The 25,947-nt window shown below is 56.2% G+C and overlaps 1 protein-coding gene across 1 annotated transcript; it reads left to right on the plus strand.

The window, feature by feature from the left end:
• Window positions 1-20,115: 20,115 nt before the first annotated feature.
• On the plus strand, window positions 20,116-25,199 carry C1H6orf132 (chromosome 1 C6orf132 homolog). Its single transcript, XM_066359426.1, has 2 exons — window positions 20,116-22,788; window positions 23,412-25,199. The coding sequence occupies exons 1-2, from the start codon at window positions 20,120-20,122 to the stop codon at window positions 23,527-23,529; spliced, it is 2,787 nt and encodes a 928-aa protein (XP_066215523.1). The 5' UTR covers window positions 20,116-20,119; the 3' UTR covers window positions 23,530-25,199.
• Window positions 25,200-25,947: the final 748 nt, after the last annotated feature.

Below are 25,947 nucleotides of genomic sequence, written 5' to 3' on the forward strand. Positions count from 1 at the left end.
ATTTTTAGAGAGGAGAGAGAGAGGGAGAGAGAGGGAGAGAGAGAAGAGAGAGACAGAGAGAGAGAAGGAGGGAGGAGCTGGAAGCATCAACTCCCATATGTGCCTTAACCAGGCAAGGCCAGGGTTTTGAACCGGCGACCTCAGCATTTCCAGGTCGACGCTTTATCCACTGTGCCACCACAGATCAGGCCAGGTTGCTTGCTTTTAAAGTTCCTAGGCGTTGGCCAGGTAGCTCAGTTGGTTGGAGCGTTGACCCCAATGCACCAAGGTAACGAGCGGGCTCAATCCCTGGATGGGGCACATACAAGAGTCAACCAGTGGACGCATGGATGAGTGAAGCAACAAGTTGATATTTCTCTCTTTCTCTCTCTCTCCGTTCCTCTCTCTCTAAAACCAATTAAAACTTTAAAAAAATAATTTAAAGTTCCTAGACACACAGTAACAGTAGCCATTAATATCATGATAACTCAGCTGTAGAAAAGAGGCTCTCTGGGCCCCAACCCTGTGCAGAGATTAGAGAGAGGGTCTGCCTGGGAGAGCGTGCCTCTCACCTGTCCCTGTGATCAGCCCCCCTCACTACTACCCCCACCAGCACTAAGGGCCCGCAGCCATATCAGATCTAAGACCTTGGCCCCCACACAGCACTATCTAGAGAATGTCCCAGGAGATCCTGGCGCCAACACTCAGACTCTTGGGAGCCAGAGAGAATCCGGTGGGCTTTCAGAGTAGCTGCTGGGTGACTCCAGTTATCTCTACTTTTGTGGTTTCTGATTGGGCCAAGTCTGCATTCTCCCCCTGCTTCCCCACCCCCCTGCCCTGCCCCCACCCCCAGCTCTTGGTCTCCAGCCCCAGGCCTGGAGCGGGGCAGCTGGGACTGGGGAATCCTGTCTGCCCGAGCACAGGAGTGCACGCAGCCCGCAGGGCAGCACTGGAGACTGCAGTGTCTTTGGACGAGTGGAGCACCCAGAAAACTGGCCATTGGGGCCCCTTTTGAGAGATGACAAGTCTTAAACGCACAGCTGACAGGCAGACAAAGGCTCTACGCCCTTTCCGGGGGTGCTCCGGGAGTTTCCACGCGACATTCGAAGCTCAGACTGTCACAGACAGAGAGGGCCGTGCCATACAAGCCAGAACTAGGGATGAATGCCTTCTGATCCCTTGTCAGGACCTCCCTGACAAGCCCAGTCTCTTTGAATCAGTTACTTGTCCTTCTTGCACTTTTCTTCCAAAGTCCTGTGCAAGGGGAAAGCAATACTCGCTCCCTTACTGCTCAGCAGTGAGATTCTGATTAATCAGGATTTCCGCCTCTCCTTTCTTTCCCCTCTGGCCTTAGAGGAGAACCTCCCTCATGGCCCTTAAGTGTCTGTCAGCCCTCCTTCCCGTGAGTGACACAGGAGGAGGCCCACAGTGATCCCTGCCTCCAGGAGGTGGTGTGAACCTGAGACGCCATGTGACATTCTTATGGAAGTGTGTTAGGGGTCATGAGGAAGACAGGTTGAGAAAGTGTGGGTGGCTCTCTGCCCTCTCCCCTCTACTGCGGAAAAAGCTTGGAGCACAGGCCCCGTCGCTGGAGGAAGAGGAAGAGCCTTCATGTCATCTGCCTGCAGGAAAGGGGACCATGTTTGTTGAGTGCTTACTATGTGCTGGCCACACTTATGTGCCAGAACAGAATACTAGGGTGGCACTACCACCACTCTCATTGTACACATGGGAAAACTGAGGCCAGAGAGGTGGAGGGACACAGCCCGTCAGCGGCAGAGCTGGGATCTGTACCAGGTCACTACTGTCCTGCTCTCTCTGCTCTGCCCTCAAAGGTGCCGCACACAGCCCACGGTGGACTGGGGTCTGGGGCAGTTCTGAAGGCGGGTGCTGGGCCACTGGGGTCAGCAGGGGGCCTCACTCACTCTGCTTGTTCCAGATTAGAAATTCAAACACTTAAGAGAAAAGCCAGCTTGTTTCTCTCCCTCTCTCTGAGATAAGCTTTAGCTGGGGCCTTGGCTAAGCTCCCAGGGCCCCCAAAAGGAGGGACGACTTGTGGGAGTGAGGGCTTAAGACCTGGAGAGGGTGGATCGGGAGACAGGTGGTGGCTGGGAGCTGAGAGCCCCAGGAATGCTGTGGAAGACCCCAAGAAACCACCCCCTGAAGTCCCTCCCAGTCTTGTCTCGTTAACACCCACCCCATCCATAGTATCTGAGTCAAACGGCCAGCCGCAGGGCCTGGCTTTTCCCACGAGGCACGGCAGGGCAGGTTGAACTCAGTGGCCCACATGCTTTTGCCTTCAGCTCACGATCTCCCTCGCTTGTCTACTCTAGATGGGATCTACTATGGAGACACTCGGTTTGATACCGTGAGCGAGTCAGGAACGGCCACGCTGAAAGCTCGGCCGAGAGTCCGGCCCCTGCTGACCTTCCTCCCGCTGGTGAGTACCGTTCTGCTCTGGGGTCTGCGGGTCTGCTCTGGATGGGCCATCTCGGCTGCCGTGGAAGAGGGAGCCCCACCTGCCCTGGGCTGGTAGACATCGGCCTCACCCTTCCTTCCTGATGCCAACCCAGGGTGGCAACCGGGAGGAGGCAAGGCTGAGAGTCAGGGCAGAAAGGCTGGGGTTAGGGGTGTCAGCTACTCCGGATGAAACCCAGGGAGAGGTTATGGGGACTTGTGTGCAGTGGCAGTGTAGTGGCGGTACCCAGCTAGGCAGGGCTTATATTCCATAATCACTGAGGGCCGTCTGCTCCGTGCCAGGCCCTGCAGGAGATGCCACGGTACAGAGATGACTGAGCCTGCTCAAGGCAGGTCATGAGTGAACAGACTATTAGAAATAGGCCAGGCCCTGGCTGCTTGGCTCAGTGGTAGAGTGTTAGCCCAACGCATGGATGTCCCAGGTTTGACTCCCTGTCAGGGAACACGGGAGAAACAACCATCTGCTTCTCCACTCCTCCCCCTTCTCTCTCTCTCTTTCCCTCCCACAGCCATGGCTGTATTGGTGAGTGCATCGGCCCCAGGTACTGAGGACGGCTCTCTGGAGCCTCCACCTCAGGTGCTAAAAATAGCTTGGTTGCGAGCATGGCTCCAGACAGGCAGAGCATTGGCCTCAGATGGGGCTGCCAGGTAGATCTGTCTCTCTATCTCCCATTCTCTCACTTGGCAAAGAAGAAGAAGATATTAAAAAAAAAAAAAGAAATAGGCCAGAGCAGGGGCAGTTGATCCAACAATGGGGGTGGTCAAGGAGGGCTTCCTGGAAGAGGTGACATCTGAGCTGTCTCAAAGGACAAAGAACAGTGGTTCTTGGAAGAAGAACATTTGGGACAGATTTGTTTATGGGTCTAAAACTGCAGAAAACCAAAAACTCTCTTCTGAAGCCCGTGGTTGGGCTTTTGTTCTTTGGCAAGGGAGACTGCTGTGTGACTGGTCCTGTTTACTGCGATGAGAGTTCCTGGGTTTTCCAGGACAGCCTAGACCAGCGCTGTCCAATAGAAATATCATGTGATCCTCATGTAATTTTAGACTTTCTAGTAGCTACCTTAAAAGAAATAGGTAAAATTACTTTTAATAACATATTTTACTTAACCCAATCTATTCAAAAGAGCATCATTTCCATATTTAATCAATGTTAAGAATACTAATGAGATGTTTTACATTCTTTTTCACACTAAGTCTTTAAAATCTGGTGAACTACATTTTGAGCACACATCTCCTGCTTTTGACTAGCAATGTTTTCAAGGGCAGCCCAGGTCTAGAGCCTAAACAGTCAGCCCCATAAATTCACTCCTGCCTGTCAGATGGGTCCCGGGTGGGACAGAACTCTTGCTGGGGTTCATGAGCCTCTGTGCCACCGAGACTGACCAGGCACCGAATCCTGCTCTGAGTTCTCAGGGGCCTGTTCGACCTCAGGCGCACCGCACCCTGGTCCTGGGCACGAGCAGGTTCTGCCCAGCAGCACCTGGCACAGCCACCTTTCTGTCTCTGTTACCAATTTTATTTCTGGTTTGTCCAACCTCACCAACCAGATCCCAAGATTCTAGACAGGCTAGACCGAGTCTTACTGTATTTTTTCTTTGCTGTATTCTTATGTTGGCCTGACCATACAGACCTCTGGAAATACAACTTTAAATAATTTATTGTCGGCATATAAAGTGATTCATAGACATTATAGACAAACACAGAAAGTACAGCACCAACAACAAAAAGGTAGAAAGCAAATGAGTCAGCCCCTACCTTCGTTTCCGGAGGTGCATACGACCGTTACCGGGGTCACTGCACCCATACATGCAGACTAAATAGTTTCAAGATTTTCTATTGCTGGAGGTAATTAGATTCTCTCCCCTGGTATACCCCCAGCACACATACATACTCAGGGTCGCAGAGGTGTGAGCCCAGAGCTAACACACCCAAACCTGTTTTGGTTGTTAAAACATGGAAATAAATGGCTGTTGCCCCCTGAGTGGCTCCTGCTGTCCTGGTTTCTCCCCCAGATCTGAACCAGCAAGGGAAGGGTTAATGTGGCACAGCTGGGTTTATTCTGATTGGCTGGTATCCTACATGCCCCCCCCCCCTCACTGTGGGTCCCTTTGCTGACCAGGGCCAGCCTTTCTGCTCGCCTTAGTTCTGGTTTGGATACTCTGGTTAGATCTGGTTTGGGCCAGCCAGGACCTGACCCGGGGGCTGTGCAGACCCTGGGAGGGGGATGGCTGGCCGGTTGGTCAGCCTGGAGTTCTGAGACACTCTCTGGGAGCGGTCTTCCCAGGCAAGCCTCAGAGCCAGCCCAGGACGTGGGACCTCTCCCCGCACGCAGGCTCACAGCCCTCCCTGCGGCGGGCAGAGCATGAAGGCGTGGAGAACAGCCACGCACAGGGGCTCATCACAGCTGTATTTCCAGAGGTCTGTATGGTCAGCCAGCTCAGGAGGTCCACGCGGCCTCATTTCACAGAGGCGGGAACTGAGCCCCGGGGGCGGCTTGCGCCATGCCCTCCTTGCGGCTGAACAGGGAAGGCGGCTGGAGCGGCGTGTGCTGTTCCAGCAGAGTGGCAGGCTCTGTTCCACGGGTCTGTCAATAGAGCCACCCTGGCAGGAAAGTGCCGTCATTAATCCCCATGGCACAGGAGGAGAAGGCGAGGCCCAGAATGTGGCAGTAACCTGTTTAAAGTCACATAGCTCTTAAGTCGTAGAGCTGGGATTCGAACCCCGGCATCCAGGCTCTAGGGTCCGAGTCCTATTTAGGCCGTCCTGTCTTCCTCTCTGATCTCCTGTCCGGCAGCTGGGCACCAGGGTCCCTTGCCTTTTTTTTGGTCATAGATCCCTTTGAGACCATAATGAGGTTCTACGCCACATATGTGCAATTTTGCTTACACTTTCAGCAGGCAGTTCTCAGACCCCTGGAAGCCCATCGGTGAGGCACCTGTCGCTGAGGAACACTTGATCTGATGGCCCACACCCCCAGGACATCTCTGTGCTTCTGAGTTAGGTCACAAGAGACAGAGCAGCCCCAACCTTTCATCACCTGTTCCTGGGTTGCGGGAATCTGACTCCGCTCCCCTAGGCTCCGGGCCAAGGCCTTCGCTTCCTTCCAGCAGGAGGCCCGGAGAAGGAGGAGAAGCAAGACGGCAGAGCTCCCGTGGGTGTGGTTCACACACAGACACACACTCCCACACCCTGTCCCACAACCCCGCCAAGTCAGGGTGGGTGGGGAGTGACGCTGTCCTAACCAGGGGGCCTCGCCCCTCCCGACCCTGCCTTCCCACACTGGGAGGGCACCTCCCGGGCCCAGCTGCGCTGGGGCAGGGCAGGCAGCGGCCCCCAGGGGCCGGGCACGGGCCTGGCGAGGCGCATGCTCTCCCTGAGCTCGGTCGAGACCCTGTCGTCTTCCAAACGCGCCCTCACTGTTAGTGTCCCCCACGAGCCCGCCAAGGGACAGTGCGGGAGGAGAGGGAAGATGGGCGTAAGGACAACAGCAGGGGCTTCTGCCCCCTCCCTGGAGCCTCCTCTCTCTGTTCGAGGTGGGACTTCAGAGGACTAAGAAACTTTCTCAGGCATCCAGCAGCCATAAGCCAATTATGGAAGGACCCGGGGGTTGCTCAGTGACTGGGTCGGGACCCGATTGATCCTTGGGCAACTGGCACCAGTCTCTGCCCCTCACCCACGGGAGGTCTCCCCTGCCGTGACTGTGGTAAAGCGACTCCCCAGGCAAGGAGCAGGAGGCCGGGGCATCTGTCTGGAGGCACCAGTCCCTGCCTCTCACCCACGGGAGGTCTCCCCTGCCGTGACTGTGGTAAAGCGACTCCCCAGGCAAGGAGCAGGAGGCCGGGGCATCTGTCTGGAGGCACCAGTCCCTGCCCCTCACCCACGGGAGGTCTCCCCTGCTGGGACTGTGGTAAAGCGACTCCCCAGGCAAGGAGCAGGAGGCCGGGGCATCTGTCTGGAGGCCCCGGACAAGTCAGGCCCCGCCACACAAGGCTCACAAGTGGAGCTCGGCTCCCGCCTCTGTAAAGAGCAGCGTTCCGGCGCCCAGGGCCCCCCCACTTCCTGCGCCGAGAGCTCTGAGGAGCTGGGTCACAGTCACCAAGCTTCGGAGCTGGGGAGGACCTCAGGGCTCATCTGGAGGAGCTCACTGGTGCCCAGGGAGAGGGGGTCCTGCCAGTCACACTGCTCAGCAGGGGCGGCCGTGATGCCTGAGCCAGGTCTCCTCTGGCCACAGCACCTCCGCCTGGGCTGAGCGTGGGCAGGACCCTTCCTCCCCGCCTACTTCTACCTCCAAGGGGCAGCCAGGCCCAGTGCCCGAGCCAGAGCCTGTCCCTGGCGTTCCAGAGCTGAGTGGATGGGGCGGCTGGTCATGGGAGGGTTATGCTTCTCCAGGGGGTTCCCTCTGGCCCTGCCCTGGTCTGAATGAAACCATCCCCAGGGTGATACTTGTGAGGAATTAAACATTAAACGCCACTGTGGCAAGTATAGGGAAACTGGCCAGACAGGTCCCCGGGGGTGCCCCGGGCAGTGAGAGCTAGCTGCCTGGGTCACCCCACCCTCTGAGTCAGGCAGGCCCGGCTGTGCCCGGGGAGGTGCCAGGCTGGGCGGGGGACAGGCCCCGCCTGCTCTGGACCCCGCCGGGAGGTTCAGAGAAACAGTCGTGGCAGCCGGGTTCCCCCTCTCCCCTGCACCCTGCCGCACTGAACAGAGGCCCAGGCTCCCTTTGGGGCTGGGGTCAGGGCTCCCTAGGGCGAGCTGGGCAGGGCCGTAGACGTCATTGGCTTTTGACTGATTGACACGGCTGACATTGGTGAGAAGGGCTGTGCACGAGGAAGCTCTGTGTGTTCATGTGGGGAACATGTCATGAACGTGAACTCCGTGTGTTCTTGTTGGAGATCTGCAGGGAGTGACAGATGGAGCCCCCAGCCCCAGCGTGGCCCCACTCCCCACCTGACTCCTTTCCTGGCTGCCGACCAGCGTGGCTAGTAATTGTCCAGGTCCTGAGTGAGAATGGTGCAGAATAAAGAAATAAACTCAAAGAGAAAAACGGATGGAATCAAGAGGTCTCTTTGCAGTCTCCACCCCCAAACCACTTTATTTATAGGGCAGAGTAAAGTCTGGCAAACCAAAGAGATCTCTGATACAAAGTCACATTTCCAAGGCAACCCAAGAATTCTCCCAAGTGCAGAAAACCCTCCACCTTGCATAACACCTTAACTTCACAAAACAGAGGGTAAAAAGAAAACTGCCTCCAGTCTTTCCGAGGGACAGGGGTGATAGGAAGAGTAGGAACAATCCAGCATCACAGCTAACAAGGAGGTATTGGGAAGAACTTAGCTTTTAGCAACTTAATCAAACAAGTGAGGTGGGGGGTTGGGCAGACTGTCAGCTTACTGCCAGTCCCCCAAAAATCTAAACTGCAAGGACCCTGTTGGCTTGCGGTCCCAACTTTCCTCTCAGGGAAGGCCTCTGCCTGAACCCCCAAGCTCCCCCAGACCCTCACCGTTACCCACAAGAGCCTCCCCTTGGGCTCAGGGGTGCGCCCCCAGCTCATGGGGGTTCAGAGCCACCTAAGCCGGGAATTCTTGGGCCTCGGTGTCTGAAGCAGGGTCAGGAAGGGAGGTGATGTAGGTTCTGAGGACATGTCCCCTTAACTCCATGGACCCCTTGCCCTTGTAGGGACCAGAGCAGGGTCCTCTAACACACAGTCCAGGGCGGGGCCCTGGTAGCCCAGCTCCACGAGCAGTTCTGGACGGCTGGCAGGTCCAGAGGAAGACAGTCTCATTGGTGAAATGCTTCTCTGGCCCCCAGGAGTGGCTGTGAGCCATGGCAGAGGGTGGAAGCCGGGGCAGGGAAGCAATTGAGTGAGTTCTTTCAGAAAGTGCTCACTGGCTGCTGATCCCAGAGACGCCGCTCCAGGGGGCACACAGACCTCTACCCTCCCACTGCCCCCCTCCCAGAGCCAGGAAAGCACCTGTCTGGGCTTCCCCCAGCTGGGGACTTGTGCCTGGGCGGATTTCCCGTGGCTTTCGCTCTGGGGTCCCATCACCCTGCTTCCCCAGCCTACAGCGGTGCCCCCCACCGTGCCAGCTCTCACTCCGGCTCTGCACCCCACCCTGAGGTGCTCCAGGAGGAAACTGGCGAGGAGGTTTGCATTCTACCATGTGTAGCTAAGATGCAGAGCTGGCCCAGGCCCAAGGTCAACTATGTGCTACCCATTGGCCCAACCCTGGTGACCCACCTTGGGGTTTGGCTGGGTTTTGAGGAATCCCGGGCATGAGGATGTGTGTCTCAGGCATGAGGAGGCCAGGGGGGCAGAGCTGGGGCCATCAGTAGGGTGAGCCCTGCCCCCTGAGCCTTGTTGGAGCATCAGGGCCCTAGCAGTGGGCTCTGACCCCCTAAATCTTGAAGGGGGAGACTATCTTCAACATCGAATACTGTCAAATAATGTTTTTTTCCCCTTCCTCATTCTTTTCTTCCTTTCCTTCCTCCTTCCTTCAACTCTAACATGTTTGTAGTCAAAAGGGCAGTAAGGAATTCCCCGCGGCCTGACCTTACCTTGACCATGGGGAAACACCCATTTCTCCAATCCGCCAGGCAAATACAACCCGGGGGGCCGTGCTCAGAGCAGAGAATCCAAGGACTCGGACCACTGCCGGCCTGCTGAGCTGTGTTAGGCCTGGGGGAGAGCCCGGGGAAGGGCCCTTTCTGAGCACTAACTCTACGGCATCTCTTTAGGTGTGCGGCTGCGCAGGAGATAGGTGGGATTCTCCCCGTTTTACAGACGAAAAAACTGAGCCTCGGAAGGCAAGGGAGGGGCACACTTATTGATCACTGACTACATGTCAGGTACTGCCTATGATTGCTTTGGGACAGTGGAGTTAAATTAAGATTGCCAGTCTGGTCTGTCTGACTCCAAAGTTCGCGTTCTTTCCACTTCATCACAAGAATTTTTTTTTAATTACTACTGTACTGAGTATAATTTTGATTATAAAGGAAACAGAAGTTCATTGGTTTTTTTAAATTTTTTTAATTAATTTTTTAAATTAATTGTTAACATGGATTCAAGTGTCCCACTCTATATAACACCCTCACCCCCCAACAACGTGGCCCCCCATTATACCCCCTTTATCCCCCTCCCTGTGACTCCCTCCCCCCTTTCACTCTGGGATTTGCTGTCCTGTTATCTGTATCTATGTGTTATGTATATATAATTTCACTACTCCCTTCACCTTCTCTGATCCCGTCTCTTCATCCCCCTTCCCTCTGACAGCTGTCCCTCTGCTCCCCGTGACCCTGCCTCTGCCTCTCTTCTGTTCCTCAGTTCACCATGTTCATTAGATTTACATATAAGTGAGATCATATGATATTTGTCTTTCTCTGTCTGGCTTATTTTACTTAGCATAGTAATCTCCAGGTCCGGCCCTGGCCAGTTGGCTCAGTGGTAGAGCATCGGCCTGGCGTGCAGGAGTCCCGGGTTCGATTCCCAGCCAGGGCACACAGGAGAAGTGCCCATCTGCTTCTCTACCCTCCCCCTCTCCTTCCTCTCTGTCTCTCTCTTCCCCTCCCGCAGCCGAGGCTCCACTGGAGCCAGGTTGACCTGGGCGCTGAGGATGGCTCTATGGCCTCTGCCTCAGGTGCTAGAATGGCTCTGGTTGCAGCAGAGCAACGCCCTAGATGGGCAGAGCATCACTCCCTGGTGGGCATGCCGGGTGGATCCCGGACGGGTGCATGCAGGAGTCTGTCTGACTGCTTCCCCATTTCTAACTTCAGAAAAATACAAAAAAAAAAATCTCCAGGTCCATCCATGCCGTCACAAAAGGTAAGATTTCCTTCTTTTTCGTGGCCGCGTAGTATTCCATAGCTTTTTTATCCATTTGTCCACTGATGGACACTTGGGCTGGGAAACAAAAGTTCATTGTTAAGAGCCTAGAACTAGAGATAAGTATAAGGAAGAAAATAAATATTACTATTCTTTGAATAACACCCCTGTCCCCAGCTTTCCCCCAACTAATCATTGGTGAGTAACTTTCAATATACTAGGCTGTGGGTGGCTCTTAAAGGGCTGCTTGACTCCCTGACCTGTGGTGGCACAATGGATAAAGTGTCGACCTGGAATGCCATGGTCACTGGTTCTAATCCCAGGACTTGCCTGGCCAGGGCACATACAGGAAACAACTACTATGAGTTGATGCTTCCTGCTCCCCCGCCCCTTCTTTCTCTCTCTCTCTCTCTCTCTCCCCTCTCTCTAAAAATCTATTTTTAAAAATCTAAATAAAAAAATAAAAACACCATGGAGCCGGCTTGTGCCCCTCTGTGAGGTGAGTGAGCTGCCTGATGATCTTAGCTTCTGGGCGTTGCCCAGAGGTAGGGCTGAGGAAGGGCTGAGGCCCAGTTTCAGGTGGGGTGCCCCACCCAGGAGGACCGGAGCTGGACTCTGCCCCCAGCATTGAGCAAGGGCTGCTCGGCAGCGGCAGGGCAGGGCGTGGCCGTGGCCCTGGCCGGCTGCCCACTGGCCCGTGAAGGGAGCAGAGGAGCTCCGATGATCATTTGCATGATCTCAGTTTGTTTCCTTGCCCACAGGTTGGTGTCCCTCTCTCTCGTGATGTGGGGCCACCACCCTGGAAAGGTCACGCCCCTCTCCCCGGAGTATGCTCAGGGTGCACACCAACCCCTGCAAGGCAGCACTGGGCCCACCCTTCTTCTGGGGCAGGCCCTGCCCCCTGAGTCTTGTTGGAGCATCAGGGCCCTAGCAGTGGGCTCTGACCCCCTAAATCTTGAAGGGGGAGACTAACTTCAACATCGAATACTGTCAAATACTGTTTTTTTCCCTTCCTCATTCTTTTCTGAGAGTGGGGCACAGCCAGCTCCCGGAAGGACTGCAGTATTCGGAGTCCCATGCCTGAAGCCAGCAGTGGCCTCAGGCCCAGCCCTGCCCAGTTGGCCTCCTCCTCCCGGCTGTCCTCCTTTTCCCCACCTGCCCCTTTCCCTCTCTGGAGGCAGAGAACTGTCCAGAGACAATGGCGGAGTCTGTCTCAACATCCTGTCATCAAGGGGTGGCCCCGAGTGTCCAGGCCGCCACCACATGCCGTGGGCGAGCTGAGTCACAGACAGGACACCTTATAGCCTAGACTCGGAACACCATGGTTGGAAGGCTCCTTGCCGAGTGTTAGCTGCAGAGGCGAGGGGGCCCAGAGAGAAACAGCTTTGCTTGTGGCCGGTGGGGCTGGCACTAGAGCGCAGGTTGCCCGCCTCTCCGTCCTGTGTTCTTTCTATTACTCATTCACTCATCTGGGAATTCATTCATTCAACAAACATTGGTGGAATTGCCAGTCTGCGTCAGGCACATACAAAGAGTCAGCCGTCACCTGCAAACAGGCTGGGCTGGGGCAGGAAAGACTGTGGTCATCTACCGTGGGCTCGGTTTCTGCTGGGGGAAAGTGTGGGGCCAATGCGATAGTGGCGAGGGCAGGCTCTGAGGGTCCAGTGGTGGCTCTGCCACTTACTAGCTGTGTGACCTTGGGTAGTGTACTTAGCCACTCTGTGCCTCGGTTTCCACATCTATAAAATAAAAACAATAGCCTGACTCTTAGGGTTACTGTGAAGACTAACTGGGTTGCAACACGTGAAGTACCCAGAAAAGTGCCTAGCACATAATAAGCCCCTAATCGATGTAATAATATTGCACATAGGGTGAGGAACACATGGGGAAGAGAAATGAAGTCAGGCTGCCCCAGCCCAGCCTACTTGTGGGTTGGGTGATAGCCGACTCTCTGGAGTGGCTGGCATAAACTGGCAATTCAACAAATGTTTGTTGAATGAGTAAATTCCCAGATGAGTGAATGGGAGTTGGAAAGAATACAGGACAGAGAGGCGGACAACCTGTGTTCTGCTGCCAAGGAGGGCTCTATGACAAGCTGGGTATGCTGGTGACAACCAGGTGCCTGGAAAGACAGTGATATATAACTAGCTGTGTATCTTTGGGCAAGTCACTTAACCTCTCTGTGCCTCAGCTTCATCTGTAAAAATGGAGGTGGCAATAACAGCTCCTAACTCATTGGGTCATTGTGAAAAGTAAATGAGTTAAGAAAAAGGAAATGCAGAAAGCGTTTCTGGTACAGTGAGTGCTAGGAAAATAGCAGCTGTTGTTATTGTTAAGGTCGGGAGTGCTAGGCGGAGGGAGAAGAGGGCCTGTCAGGTGCAGGGAGAAGCTCGGGTTTCTTTCTCTTCCAATGTTCTCTATTCTCATTATTGTTTTAACATTTTTAAATTGTAGGATATACATAACATAAAACGTAACCATAAAACGTACAATTCCCTGGCTAAGTAACTTTTTCTCTCTAACCAAACCTAAGGTGCAGAAAAGTTGCAGGAATAGCTCGAAGGACTTCCTCGAGGCTTCACCCAGACTCACCGCATTTTGCCACATTGGCTTCTTTCATTCCCTCCCTCACTTGATATGTACACAGGGTTTCTTCCTGAACCATTGAAGAGTAAGCTGAGACATCGTGCCCCTTTACTCCCAAATACTTCAGTATGCCCTATCTCAGAGCAGAGACTTCTCTACATAATGATCAAATCCAGGAATTTAGCCTTGGCTGGTAGCTCAACTAGTTAGAGCATCACCCTGATTCACCAAGATTATAGGTTCAATCCCTAGTCAGGGCACATACAAGAATCAACCAGTGAGTGCATAAATAAGTAGAACAGCAAATCAATGTTTCTCTCTCTCGCTCGCTCTCTCATTCCTTTCCTCTCTCTCTAAAGTCAATCAATAAAAAAAACCTTAAATCCAGGAACTCAGTGTTGATAAGATACTATAATCTAATACACCTGAATATATATTCAATTACTGCCGCTTGTCTGACTAATGCTCTTCATGGCACACCTCTCCTCCCAGCCCGGGATCCAATCCAGGATTGGGTGCATTTGGGTGTCACCTCCAAGTCCTCTTCTTTTTCTCGATTCTCGGACACTAAGAGAGGTGGTTCAGGAAGTTCAGCACCATGGAGATGGACGCTGTCTACACCTGTGCGTTTGCACCCTGAAATACACCACCATCCAAGCACTGCACGCAGTGCCAGCTGCCCGCGTCCTGTGGTGGGTGAGGGGAGCTCACCTCTGGGTCTGTTTTCCTAGGACTAACTTTAAAATGAATTTGTAGGCCCTGGCCGGTTGGCTCAGTGGTAGAGCGTCGGCCTGGCGTGCAGAAGTCCCAGGTTCGATTCCCGGCCAGGGCACACAGGAGAAGCGCCCATCTGCTTCTCCACCCCTCCCCCTCTCCTTCCTCTCTGTCTCTCTCTTCCCCTCCTGCAGTGAGGCTCCATTGGAGCAAAGATGGCCCGGGCACTGGGGATGGCTCCTTGGCCTCTGCCTCAGGCGCTAGAGTGGCTCTGGTTGCAACAGAGCGATGGCCCGGAGGGGCAGAGCATCGCCCCCTGGTGGGCAGAGCGTCGCCCCCTGGTGGGCATGCCGGGTGGAACCCGGTTGGACGCATGCGGGAGTCTGTCTGACTGTCTCTCCCCGTTTCCAGCTTCAGAAAAATACAAAAAAAAAATAATAATAATTTGTATTTGCCTTCTCTGAATACACAGAGTGGAAGCAGGGACAGTTAGCTGAGCCGCCAGAGCCCAGGTGGGCCCAGGTGGGACGGAGCAGGGCCTGGCTGGGGCTCGGAGGATGCAGGGCTGTGTTCATCAGTCCTGGGAGCTCCTGAAAGGATGAGGCTGGGCTCGGGGGCTGCCCCAAGGGCGGTGGACAGTGGAGTGCCACAGCACCTCCAGCACCGCCGTGAGGTGGTAGGTGTGTCGTGGGACCCGTGGTGTGTGGGGACCTGAAAAAGCTGGGACTCTGCGTGGGCTGCTGCTCCAACGCCACTCAGGAGACAGACTCCTCTCTCTGTGGTCTTGGGAGTCTCAGGCGTCTCCAGAATTCTCTAGGATCAAAGCGTGGGTGAGCAGGGTTGTCTCCGGCCCGTAAAGTCCATCCATCTTCCTCCTCCGCGCACGGTTACGCTTAAGCACTCAGGGTGACCCAGGAGGCGCTTCTAGGATTCCAGGCAACTTCGCTTTACTAGTTCAATGTTTTTACCTCTGTGGGGGAGAGGGTGGGATGACATAATCCTTCAACTAGCACTAATTCCCTGGGTTAGGAATGTTACCTCGTTTGATTTTCATAATGATCCTGCAAAGCAGGAAATCTTATCTCCATTCCATAAGAGAAGCAATGGCTCTTGGTGATTAGCAGAAAAGGTAATTTGGGAGAGCTAGGTTTGCACCCTGGCCCTGTTAAGGGATTTGAGCTAGCACAGGTAAAGCTCTCCGTAGAGTGCTAGCACATAGTGGGTGCTTAAATGAGAGGTCAACATCACCGTCTCTGTCCCGTCTCTCCCCTTCTCATTGGCTATCACACAGCGGGCAAAATTCAAAGCATGGATTTTGATGCTAAGTCCCCAAGTCTTTCTACTTCCTAGTTATGTTCAAAGAGTAATCAGAGATCTCAACCTGGCTTTTGAAGGTCTGGCCTCCCTCTCATCACAATCAGAGTGTACATACTCAGTGGGTGTTATTAGACATAGGCGTGTATGCATGGTTGGGCTGGCCCCTGTGCCTGCCCCTGGGTCAGAACCACTGCATTTGAGAGATGTTGAGAGCAGGTGTGTGTTGGTAGTGTGCATCAAGTAGAGGCCAAAAAGAAAAAGATACTAGATGATGACTTAGGCCATTCTTTAAGAATAAGATGTCTGTTGCCCTCAAATGATCAAAGAGTAATTTTGAGATTACTCTGGGGAACCCAGGACCTTGTGGATATTTCTGAAACATCTACCTTGAATCCCCCTTCTTGTATAAAAGCCATTAAGCCCAGAGGATTAGCGCCATCCGGCCATGAGTGAGTAACCTGGCGTGACAAGAACCATGCGTTTAGAGCACAGGGCAAGGGGTATTATTGTTAGAAATGGAGGGGGCGGGGAGAGGGTCACAGCTTGACCAACACCAGCGACAAGGATGAAGGTGAACTATGGGAGCGGGTTGGAAGGATGGTGGGAGGGAGTAGGCAAGCACCCAGGACAGGCGTAAATCAAAGTTGGCGGGGAAGTGTGAGGCCAGGCTGTTGAGGACCTGGAAAGCCGTCATAAAATGCTCTCCACTCTTCAAAGGACAGGTGTGAGGACATTGTTGACATATGGAAATGTCTGTTTGGAGAAAAAAAAAATAGAATGCAAAATAGTACGTACAAACCCACAGCTGTGTAAACACTGCAGCCTGTTAAGCTTAGAGATCAGAGGGCATCGCAGTGGTGTAAGTGCTCCGGTGGCCTCTTTTTACTTATTGACTTTTCTGTAACTCCCTGATGCAAACGAAGCGTGAGCAGGAGGCGGGGCTGCAGGGGTCGGCTTTGACCTCACGGACACCCACCCGAGTCAGGGCAGACTGTCAGTTCTGTTTTGTGTTCATTGAGATATGATTCGTACGCAGTTGATTCTCATTATTTGTGGGTTCTATATTTGGAAATTCACCTACTCATGAAAATTGATTTGCTCCCCTAAAGTCAATATTCGAGATGCTTTGGACATGTGGACAGGTAGCAGGGTAAACGTTTCAGCCGCCGACGCACACGTCCTCGGCTGAAGCGTGTGAGGCTTCTGGTTTCAGCCCTCATCCTGTAAACACGTGTCCTTTTCTGTTCAATGTCATACTTTATGTGTTTCTAATTTTTTTTTTCTTTCATTTTTTTGAAGCTGGAAACAGGGAGAGACAGTCAGACAGACTCCCGCATGCGCCCGACCGGGATCCACCCGGCACGCCCACCATGGGGCGACGCTCTGCCCACCAGGGGGCGATGCTCTGCCCCTCCGGGGCGTCGCTCTGCCACGACCAGAGCCACTCTAGCGCCTGGGGCAGAGGCCAAGGAGCCATCCCCAGCACCCGGGCCATCTTTGCTCCAATGGAGCCTTGGCTGCGGGAGGGTAAGAGAGAGACAGAGAGGAAGGCGCGGCGGAGGGGTGGAGAAGCAAATGGGCGCTTCTCCTATGTGCCCTGGCCGGGAATCGAACCCGGGTCTTCCGCACGCTAGGCCAACGCTCTACTGCTGAGCCAACCGGCCAGGGCTATGTGTTTCTGATTTTTGTGGGTGATTTCACTGGTGCCCGTGGCCTCCAAGCGTAGTGCGGAGGGTGCTGTCCGGAATTCCCACGTGCAGGGAGGCCGTGACGTGCCTCGGGGAGAAAACACGTGTGTGAGACACACTTCGCTCGGGTGTGACTTAGGGTGCTGTCCGCTCCGAGCTCTATGTCAGCGAGTCAACAATACGTATTAAATTAGGTGTCTTTGAATGGAAGCATGCCTCAAACAAGGCTATGTATTGATCACTGGTGAAAGTTCTGTAACCCAGGTTTGCAGGAACCTGACCTGTGCTTCCCTGGAGGCCACTTTACAGACCGCAATTGCCATGAATAACAACACTCGACTATCATAAAACGCACCTTTTCCAGGGAGCCCTTTTATGCTTCAGTGTACTCCAGGTTGGCATGCATCGCCGTCACAGCCGCGAAACGGCCTCACAGCAGCGATTTAAGAAGGCCTGATCGTCTTCCCTTGTTCCCTGATGGCTCTGCGCACTCTCTTTCAGAATGCCCAGGAGAACCATGGGCTGGCTGTGCCCACCCCCTCTGTCCCAGAAGACTTTGCACACAAAGAAGTGACAGGTAAGAGGACCCTGGGCTTGGGGCTTGTCCATCTTTCTTTCCTCTTTATGCCCAAACATCGGGCCCAGCTCCCCAGCTGGTGATGAACCCGGAGTCCCCTGCTCCCTTGACGACGGGCTGCAGTGGGTGGGGGCGGAGGCAAGCCAGGGATAGGTAAGGCCTACTGCCAGGGGCCAGGAGGTCGAGGCCAGGGCCAGGCAGGACCAAGGGCAGCGGGACATAAGAGAAAGAACCCTGGAGTCAGACAGACCTGGCTTTGGATCCCGGGTCCCCTACACATTAGCTTTGCCCCCTTGGGCACATCCCTTAACCCCTGGCACCTCTCTCTCTCTTCAAATGAGCAGTGGGAAGGGCAGTTCCAGCTCTGGGCCAGTAATGAAGCCCTGCATGGGATGTAAGTCACTTCTTGTCACATCTCTTGCTCAAAACCTGCCGGCGACTTTCCTTGTCATCAGAGGAAAGGTTCCTGCCAGGACTGCTCCTTCAATACCCAGCGCGACTCTACCCTGGGGTCTGTGCACTGCCCTGCCCTCCGCCTAGACTGCTCCTTCAATACCCAGCGCGACTCTACCCTGGGGTCTGTGCACTGCCCTGCCCTCCGCCTAGACTGCTCCTTCAATACCCAGCGCGACTCTACCCTGGGGTCTGTGCACTGCCCTGCCCTACCCTGGGGTCTGTGCACTGCCCTGCCCTCTGCCTAGACTGCTCCTTCAATACCCAGCGCGACTCTACCCTGGGGTCTGTGCACTGCCCTGCCCTCCGCCTAGACTGCTCCTTCAATACCCAGCGCGACTCTACCCTGGGGTCTGTGCACTGCCCTGCCCTACCCTGGGGTCTGTGCACTGCCCTGCCCTACCCTGGGGTCTGTGCACTGCCCTGCCCTACCCTGGGGTCTGTGCACTGCCCTGCCCTCCGCCTAGACTGCTCCTTCAATACCCAGCGCGACTCTACCCTGGGGTCTGTGCACTGCCCTGCCCTCCGCCTAGACTGCTCCTTCAATACCCAGGCGCGACTCTACCCTGGGGTCTGTGCACTGCCCTGCCCTCCGCCTAGACTGCTCCTTCAATACCCAGCGCGACTCTACCCTGGGGTCTGTGCACTGCCCTGCCCTCCGCCTAGACTGCTCCTTCAATACCCAGCGCGACTCTACCCTGGGGTCTGTGCACTGCCCTGCCCTCCGCCTAGACTGCTCCACCCCAGGACAGACGAACAGCTCCCCCCGCCCCCTGCCCCGCACTCCTTCCCTCTTTGCTTGACCGCCACCTCCTCGGCGAGGTCTTCTCTGATCACCCCGTTCAAACTGCACCCCCAGCACCCCTCCTGGGTCTTTCCCTCATATTGCCCATCCTCTACCGACAGACTGTGTTCCTGATCTGTCTTATTGTCTCATTAAAACATAACATCCAGGAGGGCTAGTATTCTGACAAATTTTTGTTTTGTTTTGCTTTGTTTGTGGCTGTATCCCAGCTCCTAATACTCGGGATGCTAGGATGTCGATGAATGTTCATTTCCCCCAGGCACTCTCTTCTGTCCTTTGTACATTGCCCGGGCTTGTTACGTCTGTGCTAGGAGCGGGGAGGAGGGAAGGCGAAGGAAGGGTTCCCCCAGGAGAGAAGCAGCCAGGGTCTCCGCCTGTCTGCAGACGCTGGGGAGAAGCCGGGACTGAGTCCAAGAAGGGCGGGGTGTGAGCTGCTGGCCCGGGGGATGCTCAGCATCTCTCCAGGGCCAGCTTGTCCAGCCACCTTGTCTCTACACCCCATTCCATCCCACAGTCCAGAATCTGCTCAGAACTTCCTGTGAGGTGGAAGCTGGGCTCTTGGTAGATACCGGGTCTTTAGAAAGCAGGCATTTCCGATACAAATTGCTCCTTCTCAACCTTTCACCTAAACTTCCTCCCTGAGAAGGCCTCCAGGCCCCTACCTTTGATCCACGACTTCCTCTCTCTTACTTTCCCTGTCTGTCTTGCACAGGCTGAAACGTCAGGCACAGGAGGTAGTAATCAAAGTGGTTCTCATTCATTAAGTGCTTACCGTGGGCCTAGCAACGTAATATGCCCTTTACATAGATTTACATGAATTCTCTTAGTTAATCCTCACAACAGCTTTATGGGGTAAGCACTGGTATTGTGCCCCATTTTAGAGATGATAAAACTGTGGCTCAGCAAGGTTAATTAATGTGTCCAAGGTCACACATCTGGTAAATGGTAGGGCTGGGATTTGAACCCTGGTCTTTCTAGCTTTGTACCAGTCAAGACCCCTGTAAGAAACAGAGGGTGCTCTTAGAGTGGGTAACTGAAGGGGGTTCAATAACATGAGGATCTACCAGACTGTGAGCAGGACAGAGAGGGTAGAATATTCAGTATAGTCTTCAGAGACTGGGCCAGGGCCAGGGAGGCGTCCTTCCCCAGAAAGAAGAGGGTCACTCCCAGGACAGCTCAGGAGACAGGAGACACTGCCGCTCTCTCACTTGGTGTTCAAGAGGAAAGGCATGACCCTGGCCGCCAGTTACTACCTTGGTTGCCCACCCCACTGTGTCCTGGGCACACAGAGACCTCCAGGGCTGGTCAGCCTCACACCTCCTCATCTCTGTCTCTCCCTCCTCCCAGGTACCAGCTCACTAGTCAATGGCAACCTCCGACTGTACAGCTCTGTGGGTGACCTGAGGCATGGGCACTACGACCAGGACCCACTCATCCCCCCGCCTCCCCCAGGCCCAGCCCCGGGGCCACCCACAGGGCCCCCTCCAGAACCCCTGCGACCTCAAGGGGAGTCTCCCCCTCCCCCTCCACCTTCCCTGGCTTCCTCACCTCCGGCCCTGCTGCTGGAACCCCCACCCCCACCCAATATGGCTCCACCTCCGCCCCCAGGATCAGGAGCCCTGTCCCCCCCCTCCACGCCCACCCTTCCTGATTTCATCCCCCCCGCCCCGCCCTCCACCTTTCTAGCCCCGCCCCCACCCCCCATGCCGGCCCCAGCTCCCCCAGCTCCAGCGTCTCCTCACGCAGCCAGGATTCGCCTCTTTCCCCCTGCGGGTGTCACCAAGTGGAAATCGGAGGTAGCACTGAACGGCAAGCAGCCAGAGGCCCCCAGAACCAGTCCCCCCAGAAGCCCCGCTGAGCCAAAGGGGAGCCCCCTGGGACCCAAGCCAGAGCCCCACCTCACCTTCCCCCGTTCATTCAAGGTGCCTCCCCCAACCCCAGTCAGGACTTCATCCATCCCGGTTCAGGAAGCACAAGGGGCCCCTCCAGAGGAAGAGGAGGCCGCCACGAAGGCCCCCAGTCGACTCCCACTGCCTCCCAGCTTCCACATCCGCCCCGCATCCCAGGCCTACCCAGATAGGGCCCCTGAACCAGATCGCCCCGGGGAGCTCAGGACCGTGACACCTGCCAGCCCCAGACTGAGCCAGTCCCAGACCTGGACAAACGAACAAGCTGAGACTGCACCCTCAGCCTCTCCCGGGCCCCTTCCCACACCCCAGACCCCTCCCCCAGCACCCCCTCTCCCTCCCCCAGCACCCCCTCTCCCTCCTCCGGCACCCCCTCTCCCTCCCCCAGCTGCCCCTCCTTTGCCCTCTGCTGAGAAGGCAGACCCTCCACCTGCTAGGTTGACGAAAAGCCCCAAATCCAGCTCTCCTGCTCCCAAACCCACACCCCCCAGCCCAGAGGACACAGCCTCTTCAGAACCCGTGGACTGGCGGGATCCCAGCCAGATGGCAAAGCTTCGGAGCGAGCTGGCAGCCTACCTCTTTGGCTCCAGGAGAGAGGACCAATGCACCAGTCAGAGGCCAGGCCCAACGGCAGCGGCTCAGGGAAGGGAAGGCAAGAAGGGCCCCGGCCTGCTGGAGAAGGAGGCACCCCCCAGCCTGCCAGGGAAGGAGATCCCCCCAAGGGACCCTGAGAAGAGTCCCTGTCCAGAGAGAGAGGCTCCCGCCAGCCTGCCCCTGCCCCCTGTGGACTACACCCACCAGGACTCTCCGACCCCCAGTGTCCAGCAGATCCGGAAGGAGCTGGAGGCCCGGTTTTCCTCGTCTGCGGAGAAGGAAGCCAAGCCCAGCAGGGGGACTCTGCCCCCTAAGCCTCGGCCAGGAGGGGGAAGAATCTTTGCAAACAGAGCTGATAATGGCCAATTCTCCAAGCCTGAGGCCAAGAATACGCCACCAATATCCCCCACCCCTCTGCCAACCACACCACACCCGCCCAAGGCCACGCCTGTCACAGCCACACCACCCAGGGCCACGCCTGGGCCAGCCACACCATCTACAGCCACAACTCTGCTCACCACATCATTCCAACACACAGCAGAGAAGGATCTGGTCCCAGCTGAGCAGCGGAAGGAACCAGAACCGGAAGAACCGGCAGTGCCTTCCCAGCCAGAGGCAGGGGCAGGAGGGCGCCCCTCAGGGGCCAGTAGGCTTCCCACAGGGGGAGCCCTGTCATCTCCAGCCCGCCCACCAAAAATAACCCCTGACAGAGAAGAGGCCAAGTTTCTCTACAAGGCCCACCGCAGCCAGAACAGCCCCAGCGGAGAGGCTGCTGTGGTGACGGGTGTCACACCCACCGTGGCCAGAGGAGAGGCCGCAGGGCCAGGGGAGCCTGCGGAGGTGAAGGAGCCCCAGGGGCTGCCGGCCCAAGCCCCGGCCTCAGCCCAGCCTGACGAACTGCTCAGGCACCCGGTGACCGGGGAGGTGGTGGAGCGGGGCTCCCCGATGGCCCTGCTCCTTGCCGCCAGGCAGAGGGCCCAGAAGGGGCGGTCTCGAGGGGCTGCCCTGAGTCGGTCCTCCTTGCCAGGCAGTCTCCGCGGCCACAACGGCCAGCCCCAGGCCGGCTCCGACAGCATCTTCCTCAAGGACGGCCGGCCCAACTCCTTCACTGTGGTCCCCAAGTTACCCACGGAGGCGGAGAAGGACCCCCAGCTGGCCTCCTGGGCACAGCCCACCGTCCCCAGTCCATGGAAGGCCCGGTGGGGCAGGGACCCAGCGGACACAGAGCCAAGCTTGGGGAACAACTGGACCAAGGCAGAGCCCCAGACCCCTGCGGCCTGGGACAGATCAGCGTCCTCCCACGTCCCCCAGGGCTGCCTGCTGCCCAAGTCCTTCTCGTCCCCTTCTTCCCCTTCCTCCAAGGGGCAGGAGGAGAAGTTCGGCTTTGAGGTCATCCCACCACCGCCAGAGTTCAGCAACGACCCCGAGCCTCCAGCCCAGGCCCTCCCGTATCCGGGCCGCCGGGGCTCCTCTCCCAGGAACAAGTTCTCAGACCTGGGGCCCCTGGACACGGGCCCTGCGGCCTCGACGCGCTTCCCGGCCGCTGCGCGCTACTCGGCAGCCGGGGGCCTGGAGCGCTTCTCGGGCGGGGGCCGCTCGCTCATCAAGAAGCGGCTGTACGTCGGGGAGCCCCAGCACGGCCCCGGGCTGACCCGCGGGGGCAGCGGCCGCAGCCTGAGCACCCCCAACTGCTGCGGGCCGCAGCCTGGAGCACCCTTCGGAGGCCCAGAGATGCGGCGCGTCAACTCGGCGGGCCGCGCGCCCCCCGGCGGCCTGCGAGCGCGGAGGATGTCCCTGGAGAGCTCCACGCGCGGAGAGGTCAAGTACAAAGCTCCCGGCGGCGACCACCTTCCCGCCTCCGCTACTGGCCGGTGAGCTGGGGGCAGGGGCGACGGGGGGGGGGGGTGATGGAGGGAGCCCGGGGTGGGCAGCTAGGCGAGGCAGAGGCACTGCCCTCGGGCCAGGCCTGGGCGGCCAGCCAAGGGCACCCTTGGTGTTCTCCCCTCTGGCGTTCTGGCCCTGGGCAAGGGGAGGGTGTCTCACGTTACCTGCAGAGGGCGCTCCCCTCACCTGCTTCCTCGTCTCCCTAGATCTCCCTGCTTTCCCCACCAGCTCCGCCTCCTCTCCCTCCTCTCTCCCACCCCCTGGAGTCCCAGGGCTAAGGGTGGGGTGGCGGAGAGCTGGGTGGTCCTTAGGTTCTGGGATTTCCCAACAACACAGAAGGATGCAGAGCCAGGCTAGGAATGAAGGGTATTCATTAGGTAGTCCTCCTTAACCGCCGGAGCCTGAGGCTGGTAAATCAGTACTGGCGAACTCCCGTCCCCCCTGGGGTGGATAAGCCCAGGGCTTGGGGGACAGAAACATGGCGCTGAGCTGCATCTTTCCCTCTTACGCCCTGGCGAGGTTGGGGAGGTGGGGGGATGGGAGAGGGGGACAGGGCTGTTGGTTAACCAGCTGCAAAGATTAACTTCACTTCTCCTCTGCTCCCCACCAGGTCTCCCCGCAGCAGCCCCCGCTATGGAAGCCCCATCAACACGTTTACCGTGAGACCTGGGACCCGCCATCCCATCTCCTACGCCTATCCAGGGGCCCATCGGAACGCCCCATCCTGAGGCCAGGGTCTGGCAGCTCTACTCCAAGGGGTTGGATCTGGGCGCTTGTTTCCGCAGGGGTGGGAGGGACACAGCACAGCCAGGCAACCTGACTGGGCACAGAGGAATCTTTGTTCCCCAAAGACAGAGAGATGGACAACAAGTGAGAAGCAGTGGCCCCAAGAAGATCAGGAGTGGGCCTCTGTTTCCCAGAGTTCTGGGGACTGTCAATGGACGGGGTGGGAGGGGGGAAGGAGGGAGAAGAGGAGGGACCTTTGAGGGCCTGGAGCCTGAGTTTCTGCTATCTGGTACTATTTGCTTTAGCAAGGCTTATTTAAAGAGGTTTTACAAGTTCAGCCTACTGAGCCCGTTCTACGAGCAAGGGGTAGGGCGTTACATCTGAATCGCAACCCCTCTTGGGGTGGCTGCCTGCCTGCCAGGCCCTCAGGAAGGGCTGTCCAGGTGGGGGCACAGGGCACTATAGGCTGATTTCTCTAGCCTCCACCATTCCACCAGTTGCCATCCCAAAGGTGGTTGCCGGGGCTCCTAGCAGAGAAGGTGGGACCAGGAATGTGCTTACACAACATGTAGAGGATGTACCAGACAGTGCTTTGCACTGACTGGCCAGTGGCAGGGCAGGGGGATTGAAGGTTTGGTTGGCTCTGACTCTGGCCTTTAGCTATAGGGGTGCTTAGAGAGAGAAGGTTAAGGCTTACTTCTTTACTCAGACCCAGGCAGCTGTGATTTGGGGATTGGGCTCAGGGAGCCCGAAGGCCTAGGGCTCAACATTGAAAGCCTTACGTAGCCAGGTCCCATCAGGCATTTGGAGGGGGCATCGTTCCCAACCACTCCTCCCAACCCTGTTACTACAGGTCCAATATTATCGAGACCTTACAACGTATAGCCAAGCTGCTGCAAGGCCTTGGAAAGTGGGAGGTGGCAGAGACAGGAAATAGGATCTGAGAGATCTTCGCTGCCCAAAGGGAATGTTTTGGCAAGTTGACTGGTGGGACTGTGCCGTTCAGAGCAGGGGACCTATCAGTGGGGTGCCCATTCATCCTTTGCTGGGCAGTCCTAGTTTATGACTTTTTCAGTGAATTAGACCCCCTTCCACTTTCAAAAAAGTTCTGGTTTGGACGATATATGGTCACTAAATATATCATGAAACCATATTCCTTGGTCTGTCTTCCCTCCCTTTAGGTCCTGTTGGGCTGAATTCCTGGGACGAGGCCCAGGCAGGCTGGCTGCCTGTGAGGAGGGAGGGCAGGGAGTGGCCAGCCCAGAGGAGCAAGCCAGGAGTGGGCAGCAGGAAGCAGTTCCCTTTGGGGGCAAGATGTTGGGCCTTTATGATTTTTGGTGACCTGCCAAGGTACTAGTTTATGGGGACAGCAGGTGAGCCACTTCAGGGGGAGAGGGTACAGGGGTGGGTGGGCGGGCACCCGGATGGGGCAGGATCTGGTTACTTGTGTTCAAGAAGCGAACCCCACCCCAACGCTGCCACTGGCTGTCTATATATATATATGTATTTTCCATGTTCATGTTTTATAAAGGAGTTCTCTAATTTATCTGCTGTGTTAAGGCTTGAGGGGCGGGGCATGTGCTCCTAGCTGTAGATTGCTCTGGGGTGCGCGGGGAAGGACTCGCTCTCACTTGGCTTGGGAAATAAACAGGCCAGTTTGGATGGGCCTCCAGCTCGGTGGCTGCGGACTGATGACTTGGGGACACTCGGGTGCGAGGAGGGGCTGGGAGAGCTCAGTCAGGGAAGGATGAGTACAGGGTGGTGGCTGGGCCCAAGCTTTCTCCCTGACCCTTAGGTTCTCTTGTTCTCCAAAGCCTTCCAGGGCAAGGAGCAGAGCTGAAATCTGGCGGTAACACCCCGTGTCCTTAAGCAGGTCTCTGACTCCCTGAGCCTCAGTTTCTCCCTCTGTACACCAAGCATGATAATAATACCCACCTCATCAGGCTGTTGTGAAGATTGGAGAAAGTCATGAATTCAGTTTACAAGTGTCTGAGTGACCGGGAGATGGCAGGCTTAGCATGGATATGCAGCAGTCAACACTGACGGACGACAGCCCAGGGCAGGACTCTAGCCTAGTGGAAGAGAGAGGGTGAGAAGAGCGCACAGAAACATCATAACTTATAGTAAGTGGGAGGCAGGGAAGGAAAGTTATTCACCCTGAGAATAGCTGCAGGGTGAGGGAGAGGAGTGGACTTACTTAAGCCAGGTAGTCACGGAAGGCCTCCTGAAGTGGTGATATTTATGCCAATGTAGGGACAGCATCCAGCACATGTCTGGCACTCAGTAGTTGCTCAGTAAATTGCATCTTTGGGCGATGCCGACTTTAAGCATGTGTGTAGCCTTTCCCAATTTTCCAGAATGCTTTGGCACGGTATCTTCAACTTTTCCAAAAGCAGAAATGGGGCACAAGAGAAGTCATC

The sequence above is a fragment of the Saccopteryx leptura genome, chromosome 1 (genome assembly GCF_036850995.1).
Source record: "Saccopteryx leptura isolate mSacLep1 chromosome 1, mSacLep1_pri_phased_curated, whole genome shotgun sequence".
NCBI lineage: Eukaryota > Metazoa > Chordata > Mammalia > Chiroptera > Emballonuridae > Saccopteryx > Saccopteryx leptura.

What these genes read in the sequence shown, in the direction of transcription:
- C1H6orf132 (XM_066359426.1), top strand. Translation starts at nt 20,120, where the DNA reads ATGCCGGCCCCAGCTCCCCCAGCTCCAGCGTCTCCTCACGCAGCCAGG. An exon ending in CCCGCCTCCGCTACTGGCCG is followed by an intron (nt 22,789 to 23,411) that starts GTGAGCTGGGGG and finishes GCTCCCCACCAG; the next exon opens with GTCTCCCCGCAGCAGCCCCC.